Source organism: Microcaecilia unicolor, chromosome 3, assembly GCF_901765095.1.
Source record: "Microcaecilia unicolor chromosome 3, aMicUni1.1, whole genome shotgun sequence".
Classification (NCBI taxonomy): domain Eukaryota; kingdom Metazoa; phylum Chordata; class Amphibia; order Gymnophiona; family Siphonopidae; genus Microcaecilia; species Microcaecilia unicolor.
In genome coordinates, this window is record NC_044033.1 from 12860471 (window position 1) to 12883210 (window position 22740).

At 44.6% G+C, this 22740-nt stretch overlaps 1 protein-coding gene across 1 annotated transcript in view; it reads left to right on the top strand.

Annotated features, from left to right (window-relative positions):
- The window catches only part of DNAH8 (dynein axonemal heavy chain 8), a 1267128-nt gene that overhangs the window by 294475 nt on the left and 949913 nt on the right, over positions 1-22740 (top strand). The window contains 3 exon segments of the mRNA XM_030199255.1: positions 10982-11117; positions 17383-17430; positions 17433-17569. Coding sequence (XP_030055115.1) covers positions 10982-11117; positions 17383-17430; positions 17433-17569 — 321 coding nt within the window.

Below are 22740 nucleotides of genomic sequence, written 5' to 3' on the forward strand. Positions count from 1 at the left end.
GTTGTTTTGAGTGAGCCTGGGGGCTAGGGATACCCCATCAGTGAGAACAAGCAGCCTGCTTGTCCTCGGAGAAAGCGAATGCTACATACCTGTAGAAGGTATTCTCCGAGGACAGCAGGCTGATTGTTCTCACAAACCCGCCCGCCTCCCCTTTGGAGTTGTGTCTTCCCTTCTCTTGTCTTGCTACATATGAGACTGGCCGGCTCGAGCTGGTTTCGGGCGGGAAGACGGCCGCCCATGCGCGGTGCGCGCGGGCGCGCGAGGGCTAGCAAAGGACTTTGCTAGTGAAGATTCCGATTGGAGGGGCTGCCGTGGACGTCACCCATCAGTGAGAACAATCAGCCTGCTGTCCTCGGAGAATACCTTCTACAGGTATGTAGCATTCGCTGTATGGCCAAAAGACTGAGCAGAGTCATGCAACCGCACGAGTGGTCGCTCCATTCCAGAGTGGTACGCAAGATCTTCCGAGAGTGGGGCACTCCCTCGGTGGACCTTTTCGCCTCTCAGACCAACCACAAGCTACCTCTGTTCTGTTCCAGACTACAGGCACATGGCAGACTAGTGTCGGATGCCTTTCTCCGCCATTGGGGGACCGGCCTCCTGTACGCTTATCCTCCCATACCTTTGGTGGGGAAGACCTTACTGAAGCTCAAGCAAGACCACGGCACCATGATTCTGATAGCGCCCTTTTGGCCCCGTCAGATCTGGTTCCCTCTACTTCTGGAGTTGTCCTCCGAAGAACCGTGGAGATTGGAGTGTTTTCCGACTCTCATTTCGCAGAACGAAGGAGCGCTTCTGCACCCCAACCTTCAGTCTCTGGCTCTCACGGCCTGGATGTTGAGAGCGTAGACTTTGCTTCGTTGGGTCTCTCGGAGGATGTCTCCTTCGTCTTGCTTGCCTCTAGAAAGGATTCTACTAAAAAAGTACTTTTTCAAGTGGAGGAGGTTTGTCGTTTGGTGTGAGAGCAAGGCCCTAGAACCTCGTTCTTGTCCTGCACAGAACCTGCTTGAATACCTTCTACACTTATCAGAGTCTGGCCTCAAGACCAACTCAGTAAGGAATCACCTTAGTGCGATTAGTGCTTATCATCATCGTGTAGAGGGTAAAGCCATCTCTGGAGAGCCTTTAGTCGTTCGATTCACGAGAGGCTTGCTTTTGTCAAGGCCCCCTGTCAAGCCTCCTGCACTGTCATGGGATCTCAATGTTGTCCTCACCCAGCTGGTGAAACCTTCTTTTGAGCCACTGAATTCCTGCCATCTGAAGTACTTTACCTGGAAGGTCATTTTCTTGGTGGCAGTTACTTCAGCTCATAGAGTCAGTGAGCTGCAAGCCCTGGTAGCTCATGCTCCTTATACCAAATTTCATCATAACAGAGTAGTGCTCCGTACTCACCCTAAGTTCCTGCCAAAGGTGGTGTCGGAGTTCCATCTTAACCAGTCAATTGTCTTGCCAACATTCTTTCCCAGACCGCATACCCGCCCTGCTGAACGTCAGTTGCACACATTGGACTGCAAGGGAGCATTGGCCTTCTATTTGGAGCGGACACAGCCCCACAGACAGTACGCCCAATTGTTTGTTTCTTTCGACCCCAATAGGAAAGGGGTCACTGTCGGGAAACGCACCATCTCCAATTGGCTAGCAGATTGCATTTCCTTCACTTATGCCCAGGCTGGGCTGGCTCTTGAGGGTCATGTCACGGCTCATAGTGTTAGAGCCATGGCAGCGTCGGTGGCTCACTTGAAGTCAGCCACTATTGAAGAGATTTGCAAAGCTGCGACGTGGTCATCTGTCCACACATTCACATCACATTACTGCCTCCAGCAGGATACCCGACGCGACAGTCGGTTCGGGCAGTCGGTGCTGCAGAATCTGTTTGGGGTTTGAATCCAACTCCACCCTCCAGGACCCAAATTTATTCTGGTCAGGCTGCACTCTCAGTTAGTTGTTCTTCGTAGGTCAATTTCTGTTATGCCCTCGCCGTTGCGAGGTTCAATTGACCTGGGTTCTTGTTTTGAGTGAGCCTGAGAGCTAGGGATACCCCAGTCGTGAGAACAAGCAGCCTGCTTGTCCTCGGAGAAAGCGAATGATACATACCTGTAGCAGGTGTTCTCCGAGGACAGCAGGCTTATTGTTCTCACCTACCCTCCCTCCTCCCTTTTGGAGTTGCGTTTTTCCTCATTATTTTGCTTGTCATTCAACTGAGCGGGAACGGTCGCGCACGGGCGGGAAGACGGCCGCGCATGCGCGGTGGGCGTGCCCTGCGTGTGGGACTGCCCGCGAAGTTTTTGTTCCGGTTGGTGGGGGCTGCCGTGGACGTCAACCCAGTCGTGAGAACAATCAGCCTGCTGTCCTCGGAGAACATCTGCTACAGGTATGTATCATTCGTTTTCTCAAAGCCCCATGTCCAACCTCCACCAGTGTCATGGGATCGCAACGTCATTCTCACCTAGCTGATGAAAGTTCCTTTTGTGCCATTGAATTCCTGCCATCTGAAGTACTTGACCTGTAAGGTCGCTTTCTTGATGGCTGTTACTTCATCTCTTAGGGTCAGTGAGCTTCAGGCCTTAGTAGTGGATGCACCTTATACTAAGTTTCATCACAACAGAGTAGTCCTCCGCACGCATTCTAAGTTCCAGCCGAAAGTGATGTCTGAGTTCCATCTGAAGCAGTCAATTGTCTTGCCACCATTCTTTCCCCTACCTCATTCGCATCCTGGCGAAAGCATCTTGCACACCTTGGACTGCAAGAGAGCATTGGCGTTTTACATGGTGCGGACGATACCCCACAGACAGTTCTCCCAGTTGTTTGTTTCTTTTCATCCCAACAGGATGGGGTTCGCCATCAGGAAACGCACCATATTCAGTTGGCTAGCAGATTGCATCTCCTTTGCTTATGCCCAGGCTGGACTGACCTTGGAGGGTCATATCACGGCTCATAATATTAGAGCCATGGGTGTGTTGGTATCCCACTTGAAGTCAGCCTCCATTGAAGAGATTTGCAAGGCTGCGACGTGGTCTTCAGTCCACAAATTCACATATCACTACTGCCTTCAGCAATATAGCCGATGCGACAGTCGGTTTAGGCAATCAGTGTTGCAGAATCTGTTTTTGTTGTCTAGAATCCAACTCCACCCTCCTAGACCTGTTTTGTTCTGTTCCTGCCTGCACCCTCATCTAGTTGTATATAGTTTCAGGTTAATCTGCGTTGTCCTCGCTGTTGTGAGGCCCAATTGACCAATGTTTATTGTTTTGGGTAAGCCTGAATAAGTACATAAGCACTGCCACGCTGGGAAAAGACCAAAGGTCCATCAAGCCCAGCACTCTCTCCGACAGCGGCCAATCCAGGCCCCAAGAACCTGGCAAAAACCCAAAATTTAATAACGATCAATGGACTTTTCCTTCAGGAATCTGTCCAGACCCCCTTTAAACTCAGCAAGGCCAGCTGCCGTCACTACCTTCTCCGGCAATGAGTTCCAGAGTCTAACCACACGCTGAGTAAAGAAAATCTTTCTCCAATTTGTTTTAAACCTACCACATTCTAATTTCATCTTGTGTCCCCTAGTTCTATTATTGTTAGAAAGCGTAAACAAACGCTTCACATCTGTCCGCTCTACCCCACTCATTATTTTGTAGACCTCTATCATATCACCCCTCAGCCGCCTTTTCTCCAGGCTAAAGAGTCCTAGCTGTCTTAACCTCTCCTCATAAGGTAGTTGTCCCATCCCTTTTATCATTTTCGTCGCCCTTTTCTGCACCTTCTCCAATTCCTTTATTTCTTTTTTTGAGATTAGGCGACTAGAACTGAACACAATACTCCAGATGTGGTCGCACCATGGAGCGATATAACGGCATTAGTTATGCTTGTTTTCCATCCCTTTTCTAATAATACTCAACATTCTGTTCGCCTTCTTAGCCGCCGCAGCACAGGTGAGAATGGTAAGCCTGCATGTCTTCGGAGAAAGCAAAGATACTTACCTGTAGCAGGTATTCTCCAAGGACAGCAGGCTTGGAGTTGTCCTTTTTATGATCTTATTTTGTTATTTTCTTTTGTTTTAAACAGAGCCAGCGTCATTTGGCCAATAGTATTTACAAAGTGCCGAGCAGTCATCACAGAATCTCTATGCAGACTTCGTTGTGCATGTGTTTCTCTACTTAGACAATTGAGTGCTTAAGAGAATATAAGGTGCAGAAAATCAATGCACATGACTATTCAGGGATTAGCTCAACTAAGGTTCATTATAAACCTTCCCATATTAGAGCTAAATCCACTGCATATCCCTGCTATGCTAGAGTTGTGTCTACCAGGGATCCAATGAATTCTAACTTATGTGGTGGATTTCTGTATTTCTTCCACAACAGTGGATCTTTTTGTCATATCAGTATTTCTAGAAGTGCGTTAGAGTCAGCAGTTATTAATTGGTCAGATGTTGAGAATGATAGGCCATATGGAGAGGCATAATCGAAAGGGACGTCCAAGTTTTCATGAGGACGTCCTCGCAGAACATCCCGATGGAGGGGCAGGGAAACCCGTATTATTGAAACAAGATGGTTGTCCCTAGACTTGGTCGTTTCTGATTTTTAGCGATAATGGAAACCAAGGATGCCCATCTCAGAAACGACCATATCCAAGCCCTTTGGTCATTGGAGAAGCCAGCATTTGTAGTGCACTGGTCCCCCTGACATGCCAGGACACCAACCGGGCACCCTAGGGGGCACTGCAGTGGACTTCATAAATAGCTCCCAGGAACTACCTTGTGTGCTGAGCCCCCCAAACCCCACTCCCCACAACTGTACACCACTACCATAGCCCTTATGGGTGAAGGGGGGCACCTAGATCTGGGTACAGTGGGTTTCTGGTGGGTTTTGGAGGGCTCACATTTACCACCACATGTGTAACAGGTAGGGGGAGGGATGGGCCTGGGTCCGCCTGCCTGAAGTGCACTGCACCCACTAAAACTGCTCCAGGGACCTTCATACTGCTGTGATGGATCTAAGTATGACATTTGAGGCTGGCATAGAAGCTGGCACAAAATATTTTGAAAGATGTTTTTTGAGGGTGGGAGGGGGTTAGTGACCACTGGAGGAGTAAGGGGAGATTGTCCCCGATTCCCTCCGGTGGTCATCTGGTCAGTTCAGGCACCTTTTTGTGGCTTGGTCATAAGAAAAACAGGACCAAGTAATGTCGTCCAAGTGCTCGTCAGGGACGCCCTTTTTTTCCATTATGGGTCGAGGACATCCAAGTGTTAGGCACACCCAAGTCCCACGTTTGCTACGCCTCCGACACGCCCCCAGGAACTTTGGCTGCCCCTGCGACCAAAAGCAGTTGGGGATGTCCAAATCGGCTTTCGATTATACTAATTTGTATCGAAAGGTGGGCGTCCTTCTCTTTCGAAAATGAGCCTGATGGCTTCCATGGTTCATGAACTCCCATGGCATGCCTCAGTTTGATGAAACACAAAAAAGGGGAAAAAAACCTATCCCTCAGACATAGGTCAAATCAATAAAAATAGGGAAATAGTTATTATAGTAAACAGAATCCATCATTAATTATACATCAATTGACTCTTTATAACAGAGAGGGAGGACATCAGTAATGAAGTCTAAGGTACTGGACCTCTCACAGCTGTCCCTAGTCCTAGCCTATTTTAATGGAACATCATTTGTCACTCCAACCTCTTCCCTATCTGAATAATTTAATAGCAACATTTAAAAAAAACTTTTATTCAGAAAATCATGAATAATTGTAAAACTCTGAAAAACAAATAAAGCACTAAACAAAAGAGGTCAAAATATAAAAATGTAGAGAGCGGTCACTTAGCTTTGAGTATAGCAATACAGCACTGACTTCCAATCACACACCCGACACCTCAGGTTCTCACTACTACTACTACTACTTAACATTTCTAAAGCGCTACTAGGGTTACGCAGCGCTGTACAATTTAACATACAAGGACAGTCCCTGCTCAAAGAGCTTACAATCTAAAGGACACGTGAGCAGTCTATTAGATTGTAAGCTCTTTGAGCAGGGACTGTCTTTCTTCTATGTTTGTGCAGCGCTGCGTATGCCTTGTAGCGCTATAGAAATGCTAAATAGTAGTAGTAGTATTAGTAGCAGTCAGTCTGATAGGGGCAGTCAAATTGGGGCAGTCTGGATTTCCTGAAAGAGTTAGGTGCCAAACGCAGCATTGAAGAGGTGGGCTTTAAGCAGGGACTTGAAGATGGGCAGGGAGGGGGCTTGGCGTAAGGGCTCGGGAAGGTTGTTCCAAGCATAGGGTGAGGCGAGGCAGAATGAGCGGAGCCTGGAGTTCTCAGTAGTGTTTCGGAAATACAGCCTGTTTCTGGGATAAGCATAACAATTTCAGTCACTCAAAACTGCACAAGAATCAAAAGACATCTAAACAAAGCACTATCAAATCAAGGTCCTACCATTTGGCTTGGCCTTGGCTCCATGAAATGCCTGATAGTGGTAGCTGCAACACTTCACAGGTGGGGCATACATATCTTCCCCTACCTGGATGACTGGTTAATAAAGTCAGCCTCCCGGCAGTCAGTGAACATCTCGTAAGTTCATAAGTACATAAGTATTGCCATACTGGGACAGATCAAAGGTCAGTCAAGCCAAGCATCCTGTTTCCAACAGTGGCCCATCCAGGTGACAAATACCTGGCAAGATCCCCAAAAAGTACTAAACATTTTATACTGCTTATCCTAGAAATAGTGGATTTTCCCAATTTCCATTTTAATAATAGTCTATGGACTTTTCCTTTAAGAAGCCGTCCTAACCTTTTTAATACTCTGCTAAGCTAACCGCCTTTACCACATTCTTCGGCAATGAATTCCAGTGTTTAATTACACGTTGAGTGAAGAAAATTTTCCCTGATTCGTTTTAAATTTACTACTTTGTAGTTTCATCGCATGCCCCCTAGTCCTAGTATTTTTTTAAAGCATAAACAGATGCTTCACATCTTCCCGTTCAACTCCACTCATTATTTTATAGACCTCTATCATATCTCCCCTCAGCCACCTTTTCTCCAAGCTGAAGAGCCCTAGTCGCTTTAGCCTTTCCTTATAGGGAAGTCGTCCCATCCCCTTTATGATTTTTGTTGCCCTTCTCTGCACCTTTTCTAATTTATTTCTATTTATTACCTTTAAAAGTGGACTAACATGGCTACCATACCACTTTTCTGCTAGATTTGGGGAAGAATCTTCTGTATGCATATCCTCCTATACCTTTCATAAGGAAAACTCTCCTGAAACTCAAGCAGGACGAGGGAACAATCATCCTCATTGCCACATATTGTCTGAAGCAGATTTGGTTCCCTCTACTTCTAAGACCCATGGAGGCTGGAGTGTTTTCTAACTCTCACCACCCACAACAAGGGATCCCAATTCAGTTTCTAGCCCTCGTGGCTTGGATGGTATTAGAAGTTGGTTCCTTCTAACTTGTGTGGGTGTTTTCTTCACCTTGCTTGCTTCCAGGAAAGATTCCACTAAGAGGTGTTATAGTTTCAAGTGGAAAAGGCTTGTTATGTGGTATGAGTGCAGGGCCATAGATCCTTTTTCTTGGCCTATGGAAAAATTGTTTGAATATGTTCTACATCTTTCTGAGTGTGGTCTAAGAAACAGCTCTGTAAAGGTTCACCTCTATGCCACTTATTGTCCAATTTGAAGGTAAGCACATATCTACTCAGTCTTTAGTTCAGTTCATGAGGGGCTTGCTGTTTCTTAAACTTCCCTTCAAGCTGCCCTATGTTGTCCTCATCCAACAGATGAAAGCTCCTCTTGAGCTGTTTGGCACCTATTATCTGAAGTTTTTGAACTGGAAGTTTTTGTTTCTGTTGGTAGTCACTTCAGCCATGGGTTCTAGACCCTAGTAGCTGATCAAAGCAGTTTGTTTTTATTATATACAGGTACTTTCTCTGTCCCTAGTGGGCTCACAATGTAGGTATTCTACCTGGGGAAATGGAGGGTTAAGTGACTTGCCCAAAAGGCACAAGGAGTTGCAGTGGGAATCAAACCCAGTTCCCTAGGATCTCAGCCCACTGTACTAACCACTAGACTACTCCTCCACTCCTAAGGATGTGTGGACAGTTATCTTGTATGACATGCAGCCAATATGAATTCATCTTTTCCTTTCATTTTACTCTTAAGTGGTAGTGGTTGCTTGGCTGACCTTTAGTCTAGATGTTATACACCAAGATCATGAAGTGAATGTACACAGGAAGTTCCATCTTAACAAGTCAATTGTTCTGCCAACTTTGTTCCCCAAACCCCATGCCCATCCTGACAAAAGCTCACTGCATGCTTTGGACTGCAAGAGAGCCTTGGTCTTCTATTTGGAGTGGACTCAAGCCCATAGACAGTCCACACAAGTTTGTGTTTCCTTTTACTCTGACAGGATGGGGGCAGCCATCAGTAAATGCACATTGTCCAGCTGACTAGCAGATTGCATCTCCTTTACTTTTGCCCAGGCTGGGCTGAATCTAGAGAGTCATGTCATGGCTTATAATGTCAGAGCCTTGGCTGCGTTGGTAGCCTTCCTGAGATCAGTCTCGATAAAAGAGATTAAGCAAAGCTACGATGTGGTCTTCTATCCACACATTCACATCTCATTACTTGAGCAAGAGTCCCAACAGTACCGCCAGTTTGGTCAGTCAGTTCTTCAGCATTTGTTTTTTTTTAAGATGCTAGTTGCAGGCATATTCTGTTTCTTCCCCACCCCCTTTTTTTTTGGGACAGTCTGGTAGCTAGGGATTCCCTAATGTGAAAATATGAAGTCTTGCTTGTTCTCAGAGAAAGCAAAGTTAATCACCTGTTGCAGATGTTCTTCATGGACATCAGAATACACAGTCTCACATCCCTGCCCTCTTCCCCTAGGAGTTGTGTTCTATCAGCTAGTAAATTAGACTGCCTGGTCCCATGTTGCGACAGGTAGGAACATGCGTGTGCATGTGCAGTGAATGGTCCCAAAAGGCTCTAGAAATAGAACGTTGTGGAGAGTTGCTGATGGCTACTTTGGATGACATCACTTGGATGTGAGAAAATGTGTCCTGCTGTTCTCGTAGAGCACTTTCTACAGGTGAGTAGCTTTGCTTTATCAGCAGTTAAGGGGCTTTATTCTGGGACCTGTTTGGTGTGACCAGCCCCAAGATGTGATTTATTCCTATCTTTCATTCTTATCTTTTCACTGTGCTATACCCCTTCACAAATCCATTCTGTATCTTAACTTCCAGTCCCTAGTATTCATGGCTTGGATGTTGAGAGGGTAGTTATGGATTTCCTGAACTTACCTGACAGGGTGCCTGAGGTTCTGTTAGCTTCCAAAAGAGTTTCCACTAGAAGGTCTTAATGGTTTTTAATGGAAGAGGTTTGCCATCTGGTTTGAGACTGAGGTCCTAGGTCCCATTTTTCTGTCCTATACAAAAACTGCATGAATACCTTCTACATGTCTCAGAGTCAGGTCTCAAAAGAACTGTTTTGGGGTTCACCTTAGTGCATTTGGTGCTTACCATCAGCAAATAGAAGATAAGCCCATCTCTGCTTAGCCTTTAATTGTTTGCTTTATGTGAGGCTTGATTCTATTGAAGCCTCCCATTTAGCTTCTGCAGTGTCATGGGACATCAGTGTTGTTGTAACCCAGCTGATAAAAGCTTTTTTTGAGCCACTAGATAAGTGTCACCTGAGTACTTGATCTGGAAGATCTTATTTTTGTTGGCAGTCAATTCAGCCCACAGTGTCAGTGAGCTCCAGGCCTTAGTAGCTGAGCTGCCTTACACAACACCTTACAATAGTAGAGTAGTCCTGCGCACACATACTAAATTCTTTTCTAAAGTTGTGTCAGAATTCCATCTTAACCAGTCAATTATTCTACCAATATTTATTACAAAACCTCATGCTCGCAAAGTTCAAAGCCCACTGCACACGTTGGACTGCTAAAGAGCCTTGGCTTTCTACCTTGAGCAGATTAAAGCCTGTAGAAATTCCATCCAGTCTTTTCTTTCTTTTGACCCAAACTGGGATGGGGGGCTGTCATCAGCAAACACACTACAGCTGATATTCAGCTGGTTGCGGTCAGCGTTGTTTTAAATTAGCCCTGGATATCCAGTGCCGGGCCATGTCTAGGCACCAGCACTGATTATCTGGAGCTAATTTGCCTGATGCTGACTACCAGGGCTTATGCAGGTCCCAGATGACATTCAGCCGGGGCCCACATAAGACAGTTATGTGGGTCCCGGCTGATTATTGGCTGTGATTTGCATAATTATTTTTCTTTTAAAAAGTTCCTCGATCCCCCTCCTGGCCCACAAAAAATCCCTCATCTTCCTTCCTTCCTCCCTTCCTCTCCTAGCCTGCCAACATTGAGAACCCCCAAACATACACCCCCTGATATCCCTGGTGGTCCAATTGGGGGCAGGAGCAAAGCCTACTTGTTCCTGCCCCTTGCAGCTTCCGCGGGAAAGACAGTGGCTGGCCTTCAGTTAACCATAGTTGTGGATGCAGCAACAGCAGCAGGCAGCAAAGCAGAGTAGCCAAGCTTGTGCTGTTCACTTTCCAGCATATGGCTGTGTGAAAGTGTGGGCTTGATGGTTTACTTTGCTGCAACATGGTGTTGCAAGTGGTTGTTTATTTATTTTTTACTGGGAAGGTAGCTGAGTCTTAAAATGAGGATTTTATGACCCCATTTGTGGTCACAATCCATAGTTCGGGAACTGCTGCTTTAGTGTCAATCATGTGGGAAAGGCCTGTTTCTATGAAATGGTAAAGTTTCATATGCAAATGACATCTTTTCATTTCTGGATGCAAATTTTAATGCATTGGTTGTCTCTTTTGACCTTTTAGCTTACATGTTAAGGCTTTTAATTGATTACTATGCTATTTTTGTACATGAAAGTAACATGTTAATGTATTCATTAAAGTTTAATGCATAGGCCCCCAAATTTCATCATTATTTAGTATATTGTACTTAAAATTTATTTTAATAGAAAAATTCAGACATACTGGAAAGCCCAGAAGGTAAAGCGGTAGTGCGATTATTCAATAAAATTGCTTATGCATTGGTGGAGTTTGAGATACTCTATCATAGAGCCTGGGTGAAAGAGATATCACAACTACAGTATGGTAAGTGGATTTAACATTGGTACTCATATACATACTCTTTCTATAAATGTTCTTTTGTTTATATGGGTTTTTGCTTATACCTGTATGACAATCACATTAAGTAAAGATTACTGATTTCTGCACATTAATATTGCTATTTTAAATATATTTGTTATAAATTTGAAGTTGGTAATAAATTATTTGTAAATTATAAAGGTATAAATTTTTAGATGGCATGGTCACCATATTAAATGTCTGCACCAGCAACTAATTTAATTAGCATATTCAGAACCGATATCAGAGTATATTTATTGTAGAGGCTGCGCTGGTAATTCTGGAAATGTACGTCTAGTAGCGCTATAGAAATGTCACACTCCTCACCCTCACCTCGTGTTTCTCCTCCAGCAGGCCCCTCCGAGCGGGTCAAGTCTGGTGACTTGCCTGCCTGGTGCGAAGGTGGCGGACCTCACGCGTCACCTAGATAGGATTTTAGATAGTGCTGGGGAGGAGTCGGCTTTCTTGGTACATGTGGGTACCAATGACGTAGGAAAATGTGGGCGAGAGGTTCTGGAAGCCAAATTTAGGCTCTTAGGTAGAAAGCTCAAATCCAGATCCTCTAGGGTAGCATTTTCTGAAATGCTACCTGTTCCACGCGCAGGGCCAAAGAGACAGGCAGAGCTCCGGAGTCTCAATGCGTGGATGAGACGATGGTGCAGGGAGGAGGGTTTTAGATTTGTTAGGAACTGGGCAACATTCTGGGGAAGGGGGAGCCTATTCCTAAAGGATGGGTTCCACCTTAACCAGGGTGGGACCAGGCTGCTGGCATCGGCATTTAAAAAGGAGATAGAGCAGCTTTTAAACTAGTAATGGGGGGAAGGCCGACAGTCGCTCAAAAGCGCATGGTTCGGGATAAGGTATCTTGCAAGGATACCTCACAAACAGGGAAGATAGGGTTTCTGGATAGTGAGGTTGCACAACAGACCGTGGTAGGCCAGATGCCCTTAAATACAACCAAAGATCAGACAAAAGATGGCAAATCATTAGTGTCAAGTACTAAGCATCATGCAAATAGGAACAACAAATATACTCTGAAATGTCTATATGCAAATGCTAGGAGTCTAAGAAATAAGATGGGAGAGTTGGAATATATTGCACTAAATGAAAAATTGGATATAATAGGCACCGGCGAGCAGGGCAGTGAGTGCCAGTGACCACATGGAGGAGGAGGCAGAGCATGCGCTGGCCTGTACAGCAGCACACAGTTGAGGTTAAGTAGATAGGTTGGGGGGCAAGGGAGGGAGAGGTATAAAAGGCAGGGGAAGGAGAAAACAAATAAAAGAGAGCGGAGGCAGGAGAATGTGAGAGAAATAGGGAAGACAGAGCGGATGTGGATAATGTAAAGAGGGTAGGGAGAAAGGTACAATAGAGAGCAGGGTGGGGGGAGCTGGTATCACAAGTTGCCCACAGAAGACAGGCAGCTGGTAGGCATAGAGAAACTGTGCATCTTCCATCTGTCCTTTCAGTGAGAAAGCATCATACAGTGAGTTCAGCCTCTGCTGCTCTGGTATTGGGGGTGGCGGGTGGGGGTGGTACAGACAGGCAGCAATGGCTCCTGGAAGTGATGGTCTGAGTTGGCTTGGATGGTTGAACTGAAGTGTATCTGCTACAATGCACATGTGTGGGGAACTATACTATGCACAGAGAACCAAATGCATGGAATATGAACTCATAGAATATTCCATAGAAAATTTTTATTTATGTCAATGTGGTGACTGGGAGAACCAAATTAAAGTACAAAAGCCAAGTTTCCAGTGGGTCCTGAAGCGGCAACAGGGTGTAGGAGGTGCATTAAAAAGTAAAACAATTACAGAAATAGCAAATCACAGCATTTACAAATGTGTGGAACTCCTCAGATTGCTTGGGGGAGGGACCCTGCTCCTAGCTTGTTGGGCTATTTTTCGGCTTCTTGGGTACGGAGTGGCTGGGAAATTTTTCGCCATCTGGAAACTCTATCTGGAACCAAATAAGAGAACTGCACTAACTGGGGTGTTAGTAAGATAGTAAGCAAGAAGTAAGCAGAAAAACTTACAGACACAACTGAGATTTTTTGTTGTTAACTACTTCAAATGTAGTTAAATTGGAAAGGACTTCTGGGGAGGAGTCAAGATGGCGCCGACACACTGAGTACGGCGAAAGCGTCGGAGAGCCTGAACTGCTTACAGCCTTTTTTCTCCGATAATGATGCCCCATACTAAGAGAAAGAGGACAGTGAGAGCCTTACCTTCCCAGGCTCGGACGTCCTCCCCGGCGCAACGAACTCTCGACGAATTCGTAACTCGGTGCCCACCGATTGAAACTGGAGGAGGAACTCCGCTTGATGCTGGTGCAGGGACCCAGGCGTCATTGGAGGGTGATATCTCCTTGTCCCCTCCAGATACTAGAAATCCACTCTGCCCTGCCGCGATTCGGGAGGGGATAGCTGAACCACATGAACCGGAAGTCGGAGAAGCTGTGGCCAGCGGAGAGGGTTCCCCTTTGGAACTAGGGACGGCAGAGGAAGGTAAACCATCGCGGGGAGACCCGCCTAGAATGGTAACGCTCGACCTGCTATGGCACTCAATGGAGAAAATGCAAAATGTAATAATTCTACACAAGAGACTAAAAAACTTGCAACTACTGTTGATCAGCTATCCAAATCTATGGAAAAGCTGAAACAAGATTTAAAAGACCAGGAAAAACGCTCTCAGGAAGAAACTGTGAAAATTAAGGAAAATGTTTCTGCTGTGATAAAAGATAATATGAACATGCGCCAAAGGATTGAACAAATTGAGAATTATAATAGACGATTGAATATGTGAATTCTCAATTTCCCCAAACCAATAGGAATCTCACCATATGATATGTTAAAAAAATTTCTTGTGGAAAACTTAAAATTCTCTTCTCAAAATATTCCGCCGATAAATAAGATTTATTATTTACCCACTAAGAAGAATCAAGATGGGATTCCTTCAAATTTGGAGAAAAACGAGGAGTTGAAGGATATTTCAATGATCTTGGAGGACTCACTGTCTGAGATGACAGTTAGAGCTACTCTCCTAATATCCTTTGTATTTGAGCAAGACTTTGACGCTGTATTAAAACTATACGTTAAAAATATTCAGCAAAAGTTTTGTGGTCAGAAACTTTGGATGTTTCTGGATGTGACCAAGTCTACTCAGGAGAGAAGGAAACAGTTTCTGGAAATGAGAGAGGAAACTAGGTCTTTGGGGGCAACATTTTTACTTGCTTACCCTTGCAAGTGTGTTGTATAATACTTAGGTATAAAATATGTCTTTTTTGTGCCAACTCAATTAAGAGAATTTATAAATGTGAAAAAGATTGTCAAGCTTTGAATCCAGTATAATGTATAGAAATGGTGGATGTTAGGGCAATGCCTTTCTTTTAAATATGCCTTTATTAGATTCCCTGAATCATTTAAGATTCCTCCCCACTTATTGTGGTCCAAGGTAGACGTGGAAGGGCATAATTGAACGCGAACGCCCATCTCCATGGGCGTCTATGTTTGAGAACGGGTAAGTGAAGGGGTGGGACAGACCGTATTTTTTTTTAAAAAATGGGCATTCATCTTTCGTTTCGAAAATATGGTTTGTATGGACCAAAATGCCATGGATTTAGTCATTTGTGAGTTGGGCGTTTGTTTTTTTTAGCGATAATGGAAAATAAAAACGCCCAGCTCAGAAACATCCTAATCCAAGCCATTTGGTCGTGGGAGGGGCCAGGATTCGTAGTACACTCGCCCCCCTGACATGCCAGGACACCAACTGGACTCCCTAGAGTTAAGTGCGGTGGACTTCAGAAAACGCTCCCAAATGCATAGCTCTCTTACCACGGGTGCTGAGCCCCCAACCCCCCTCCCCCCAAACCCACTACCCACAAATGTACAACACTACTGTAGCTCTTAGGGGTGAATGGGGCACCTACATGTGGGTACAGTGGGTTTTGGAGGCCTCCCATTTACCAGCACAAGTGTTACAGGTGGTGGGGATAGGCCTTGGTCCCGCCTGCCTTAAGTGCACTGCGGTACCCACTAAAAGTGCTCCAGGGACCTGCATACACGCAGGCCTCTAGGACTTGTTGCTGCTGTATAACCTTGGCACACCAGTTGACACATGAAGACTAATCTCTTTGAAAAAGTCCTTTATTTGAATAAGCATGTTTACTCACAGTTAACTGCAGATCAGAGGTTGTGTCCCATTGGCAAAGAGTCTTCCTGGTACTGAGATTAGCAGTAGGTCAGAGCTGGCAGAATGGTGTACAATGCCCTCTTTCAGCAACATTCAAGGGAAGAACTAAGTTCTGTAACGTGGCTAACATGTGAAAGGGATCTAAAACTGGCTGACAAAAATGGCCACTACCTCATGGACTACCGGAAACAAAACAAGGCACACTCTGACCCAGTAAGCAGGGGGGAAAGCACCATGGGAGTAGAGCCTACCAACTACCAACATCATGAGCATTTAATCACGGAGCCCAATACCCTACATCCACCACAATGTATTGCTGATGTGACTCTGCAGTGCGCATAACAGAAAAGGTGTCACACTCACCCGAGAACCACATCAGAACCAGGGAAAGGCTGTCAGAGGATAGAACACATTCTGCTGTCATGGAGGTGGGTACGGCATTTGAGGCTGGCATAGAGGCTGGAAAAAAAAAGTTTTTAAAGTGGGGGTTTTTTGGTGGGAGGGGGTTAGTGACCACTGGGGGAGTCAGGGGAGGTGATCCTCCATTCCCTCTGGTGGTCATCTGATCAGTTGGGGCACTTTTTTGGGCCCCAGTCCTGCCTCCGACACGCCCCGTCAACTTTGTTCGTTCCTGTGACGGAGTGCAGTTGAAGACGACCAAAATCAGCTTTCGATTATACCAATTTGGTCACACAAGGGAGAAAGACACCTGTCTTCCGATTTGGGTCAAAATATGGGTGTCTTTCTCTTTTGAAAATAAGCTGGATGGTGAACTATTAATTGTTTCTGTTTTATCTATGATTTATATTTGAATTATATGTTTCATTCATGCCTAATATTTTCTGTAACAAGTTTAATACTTGTAAAAAAATTTAAAATCGCATAAATAAAAAAAAATGTAGTTAAATTACTTAGGGGTTCTTTTACTAAGATGCGCTAATGATTAGAATGCACTAAATGATAAGGCACCCATTAGTGTATGCTAATTGTTAGCACACACTACATTTGTTAGTGCACCTTAGTAAAAGGACCGTTTAGTAATCAACTACTTAAAATGTGGTTTAACTACTGGGCAGTTACCAGCTGTTTGTGAGAATGTAAAATTTTTGGATTAATGGAAAAAAATAGAAAACTGAGGTTTTTATAGTCATGGTAAAAATGGCCTTAGTGCACAGGAAAGACCCGCATAAGGGTGAGCTAAGGCCAATTTTTACTGCAGCCTGGTAAAAGGACCCCTAAGCTACCGGCTAATTAGAATCTGAGGTCTTTTTTCCTTTACATGGTAATGTGGTTGCTTGCTTTATTGCCCAGACAAATCATGCTGTAGCAGTGTAGTTTCTCATTTAATTTGTCTAACTTTTGGGTGTTTAATATTATCTGTATAATTTTTTTAAAATGTATGGATAGTGCAGGACTGGATTAAGGCCAACTGATGCCCTACAATGGTACCCCTTGGCACTTCTATTGGTTAACTGACAATTCATTAAGGGCCCTGTTTACTAAGGTGTGCTAGCGTTTTTAGCACATGCTAACTACTACTACTACTACTACTATTTAACATTAACTATTAGCACACACTATGTAGATGCCTATAGGAATATTATGGGCATTTACATGGTTAGCAAAAACGCTAGCGCACCTCTAGTTTGGCTTAGTAAACAGGGCCCTAAGACTCAGTAAATGCAGGGAAATATCATTATTGTACAAAACAAAACATCATATATATTTATAATGATTAGAAAAACACTGAAATTCATGTTGGATAATGACAGATGGCAGTGAAAGAGTTAAGGGCATGATAGCAAGGGGAAAATACTCTGGCGCTTTCCTTCCCATGGTGCCCTATGCACATGCTTATTTTGCTTCATATTTAATCCAGGGCTGGGATAGTAAGTTGTACATTGGCCACCTGGCAGCCAAGTGTATAAGTTTCTTTTGAGTATTGTCCCAAAAATTAAAAGAAGGTTGATATAGGCAAACAGCTGCTAACTCACAAAAGACATCTAGGTCTGCCAATAATAGATTTTTAAATTTACTTACAGCTCTTCAAGCTACTTTGCTAATACGGCATCCAGAATCTGGAAAAATGCTTGTAATTTTGATCCCAAAATTTTAGAGATAGTACGTGAGACTAAATGTATGATAAAGATGGGTCTGGAAGTCCCAGAACAAGCAAAGAAACTGGTCAAAACAGAAAATAGCTTGAAGGCAAATAGACTTCGTTTACAGGTAAGTGATAAGTGCTAATCATTTTGGACTTCTCTACTTGTATAAACTAGATTTTAACGATGACTGCCTTTACTCAAATTCAGCTAATTATTTTAGCACTTTTATTCTCTCTTTTAGTCTTTGGCAAGATAACTGAGAAGGTTACAGTCAGGAAGGCACAAGGAATAAATAATCAAAAAGAGAGAAAGTCTTTAAAAAGAAGCATCAAAGCTGTTATTCTAATATATTTGGTCACAAGGCATGGGCTCACTGTTTCTATATTTTCACAGATATTGTATCAATTTAATAGTTTAGGGGAAAGGGGAAGGGGAATGGGACTTGATATACCACCTTTCTGTGGTATTTTGCAACTACAATCAAAGCAGTTTACATATATACAGGTACTTATTTTGTACCTGGGGCAATGGAGGTTTAAGTGACTTGCCCAGAGTCACAAGGAGCTGCAGTGGGAATCAAACTCAGTTCCCCAAGATCAAAGTCAGCTACACTAACCAGAAGGCTATTCCCCAGTTTTGGCCAAAACTGAAACTGTGGTTGAAACTCAGCAACTGGTTTCTACCAAAGCTAAAACTGAAACCAAAAGCTCAAGTTTAGTTGTGTGAATGTGAACCAATGAAGGCTGCTGGGGATTGTCAGAGCTTGCACTCTGCATTCCTCTGCAGAACACACAGTATCCAAGTCAGAATATAATAATTTAAATAATGAAAGACTCTATTTTACCTCCAAGCAAAATAGCTTCCACACACATTGACTGCAGCTAATATAAACCAAAACTAAAAGTCATAGTTCTTTTACAGAGGCTGACTTTGTGCTCCACTCAGAGTGACAGCTGACATCATAACTCCACAGAGAGGCTAAATCCTAAGAAGCATATCATCCCAAATTTAACAACTTAATTTCTTGCTAAAATTGTATATCAAAAACATTTATTTGGAGCGCTCTATGACATAAACTATTATGCAAGATCATAACTGTATTACTTGAAAACACAGTACAAAAAAAAAAAGAATACAAATTGGCCTTACAATCCATGGAGGTCTAATGGTGTAGTCATGGCAGCTATTTTGAGAGCAGAGCCTGAATGGGCAGAAGTAACTGGGGATCACTCCTGCCCCAACTATACCTCTTGATCACCAGAAATTGTAAGATAATCTTGGGAGGGGGGGCTATTGGTGGGGGTGAAGTACTTGGGGGAGTCTGGAAGGAAGGGCAATTCCTGTCTAAAGGGGGGAGGCAAATGGGATAAATCACATATTTTTGGCTCCCACACGGCCCTATCCTCTAGTCTTTCTCACAGAGAAGTTGCCCATCCAAGTTATTATGTTGGTTGCTCTTCTCTGTACCTTTTCTAATTCTGCAATATGTTTTCTGAGAAGAAATGACCAGAAGTGCATATAATATCTGAGGTGTGCACCATGGAGTTATACAAAGGCATTATAATAATTTTTGTTTTGTTCTCCATTCTTTTCCTAATAATTATTAAAATCATCTTTGCTTCTTAACTGCTGCTGCATACTGAGCAGAGGATTTCACATTCCATCGACGATGACACCTAGATCCTTTTTCTGGGTGGTGATTCATAACGTGGAATTTTGCATCATCTAGCTATGGCTGGTTGGTTGAAATGTATGCTGTATGCCTGTGTATGAGTGTGTATATATATATATATATATATAAATTAAACTTTGGGATGAATTGTGTGTATGAGTATACAGATCTTGCAAAAGGAAATTGATTTTGTTTTAGAGCCTTTTTCTGGAGTACTAGTGATCACTGGTGATTGATTTTCCCATCTGCCCCCCCCCCCCCCCCCCCCCCACACACTTTACAAATTTTCTCTATATGTAGTTACACCAATAAGGAGCAGAAGCAAAGTTTCGAACTGCAGATGTGGCCTCCATCCCACTCATGACCAAGGTAATGGAAGGCCGCTAATGGACTACTTCAATAACTTCTCCATAACTCCCAATCGGGATTCAGACCTCAGTTCAGCACCGAAACTGTACTTATGACCTTACCGGCCAACTTTAAAAGTGAAATCAGCAAGGGCATGAAAATCCTTCTTCTACAATTCGACATGTCAAGCGCTTTTGGCATGGTCGACCACCAAATCCTCCTAAGAATGCTGGACAAACTTGGTATTGGAGGTGAGGTTGTACAGTGGTTTAAAGAATTCCTTGATACTGTAAACACAAGATCCTACCAGGTCAAAATGAACAACATACTCTCTTCCCTATGGAAGGCAGACTGTGGGGTATCGCAAGGCTCACCGATCTCACCCGCACTGTTCAACATAATGATGATCCCACTGACAAGGACACTATCAAAGTATGGCTTCAACCCATTCATCTACATGTCATAAATAAACACTTTAATAACTCAAGGACTGAATATCTTGGAATCCTGGACCACAGTATTCAAACTCAAACTTGAGACAAGACTCAATTCTTAGTGCTCACATCCAGTTACTGCAAGGAGGCCTTCTCCAGCATTACCCTTGACAGGACCACCTACCCAATAGCAGACAACCTGAAAATCCTAGGAATCAAACTAGACTGAAATCTGTCCTTTGAAGCACAAAGTGTACCATGACTAAAATATTCTATACACTGTGAAAACTGAGGTGCATCAGAAGCTACTTTCAGAGAGAAGTCTTCTTATGCTTGTACAAAACTTAACCCTTGCACACATTGACTACTGTAATGGTGTCTATGCTGGCTGCAAAGATTCAATTATAAAAAAAAGTTCAAATGGCACAAAATGCCGTCACCTGACTGATCTTCAGAAATTAGCGCTTTGAAAGAGCCAGCCTACTGCTAAAAGCCTTGCAGAGGCTATCTGAGCAGGCAAGGATAACTTTGAAGCTCTATATACAAGTATACAGAATAATCAGTTTGGCTCCAGAATACATGTTGAACCTAATAAACCTACCGCTACGCATTCACATGGAAGCATAAAGCTATCTCACACTCTACTTCCCCAACTGCCAGGGTGTATGATACAAGACAGTTTACTCATCAGGCTTCACCTACCTGTGCACTAAGAGATGGAATGCACTCCCTAAGGTATTGAGAAGCCCAGATACTTACCTGATCTTTCGTAAATGACTCAAGGCTCACTTCTTTAAAAAAAATCCTTCCAGGAATATGCGCTGTGAATCAGCTAGGATTAGTCATCACTCTTACTCAGGGCTAGATGCACTAAACAATCGTTAGAGCCCTTCCCTTACGATTCCCTTAGCAAATCGGTAAGGAACGGGCATGCATCAAGGTATAGGAATTCAAATGAGCTGCTCGTTGTAGCTCACTTACATTCTCTATTCCATCGTTAAACAGTCAGCTGGTCGAGCGTGCGCAGAGCAGCCAAGTGTTATGCAGGCTGATCTGTGCATGCCAAGGACGTCCTTTATGGACGCCCCCATGAGATCACCGCTGCTCGAGATCGCTGTCCATCCCCCCTGCATTGAAATGACAGCTTCCTGCAGCCCCGTACTCCCCGCCATCCGAGGCGCCTCTGAGGCACCGCCCCCGCCGCCCCCCTTGAGGTCGTCGCCACCGCCGCTCCGCCCCTCCACCCAGCCTCCTCCGTCTGCCACAGGGCCGGGCCCTTATAGCGCCTCTCACCTCCGTGTGAAGGCGCTGCAGCAGGCAACAGCTGATCGCCTTCCTTCAGACTTCCCTCCTTTCCTCCCTGGCCCACATTTTGGCTTCCGAATTAGCCTGGAACAATGACAGTATGGTCGTGACCTTCTGGCAGGGTTGGCACCGCAAATTAAGGATGAGCTGGCCGGATGTGAACTTCCCACCAGGTTGGATGACCTAATTAAGCTTTGTAATATGATTGATATTCGATTCCATGAGCGTAGCCGAGAACGGCGTTCCTTAGAAAAGATAGGTATTAAGACACCTAGCCATCAGTATTTGCCACAGACTCCTAGTCTGCAGGAGGTTTCTCTCCAACCACCAGTAGAACCCATGCAACTAGGCCATACTCTACTCACGATTCAAGAGAAACAGAGAAGTCAGACCCTCAATCTTTGCCTGTATTGTGGTGAATATGGGACACTACGCGGACAAGTGTCCACTTAAACCTGGATCCTTGGGCCAGGGTCTGACTGCAGGTGCTGTAATAAGTAAATCTTCTACCCTTCTGCGTACCCAATTCTTAGTGCCAGCAGCGCTCGACCTAGGTCACAGACAGGAGCATACTGAAGTTTTTCTGGACTCCGGGGTGGGTGGAAGCTTTATAGCTGAGTCCCTAGTCCATCAACTTAACATTCCAACATAAGAATTACCTAAGACCATCCCGCTTTTTTCAGTGTATGGATGCATTGAAGGATATGTAAACATTCAAACGGCTCAGGTGAGCTTGCGGATTGGTGATCACAGGGAGGACATCTCCCTATATGTCCTTCCATCAGCGGTGCAGCCCGTTATGTTGGGTCTACCTTGGCTACAGAGACACAATCCGATCCTAGACTGGGGAAAGGGTGAGATATTGAACTGGGGCGAGTCTTGCAGAAAACTTTGTTTTATCCCTGACACCGATAGTGTTGTCGGCGAACAGCAGGACCAAGACCCGGATGTGTGGACGGATATTAGTGACTCCCTGGACTCTAAGGCTTCTGCAGTTGGTCTGACCTGCGCGTGTACTTTACCCCAGACCAGTCAGTTCCAAGCTGGAACCTGCAATGTGCCCAACCCCCAGATTCCAGCCAGCAGGGGCTCTAGGACGACTCCTTGAGGCTGGTGGTCCCGCACCTTACCTAGAAAACAGATCTCAGGTCCTAAGCTTCAGGACAGTCCTGAGATTCAGAAATCTAAGAATCTTAAGTATAGCTCACAGCAAACCATGGCCTGTAGCCCTACTCTAGCGTGGGGCACTCAATCCAGCTCTGTTGACAAAGCCCAGCCTTGCCCTCAACCGACCACCTCACGACCCGCGCCTAATGATATGGGCGTTGATTACACTCCTAGACTCGCCAGCAGATTCCACCAAGAATATCCATGGAAACCCAGACCTCCCGAGAAGTCTGGGGGGGCCTTGAGGAGGAGGTACTGTCACGGTTGTGCCCATATTTCATGCTCTCAGTCACCTCGCCCCCTGGTGGTTAGACCTGTTGGCTGATACGGACTGACTGCTTGCTTTTTCCCATGTTCCAGAAGATATTC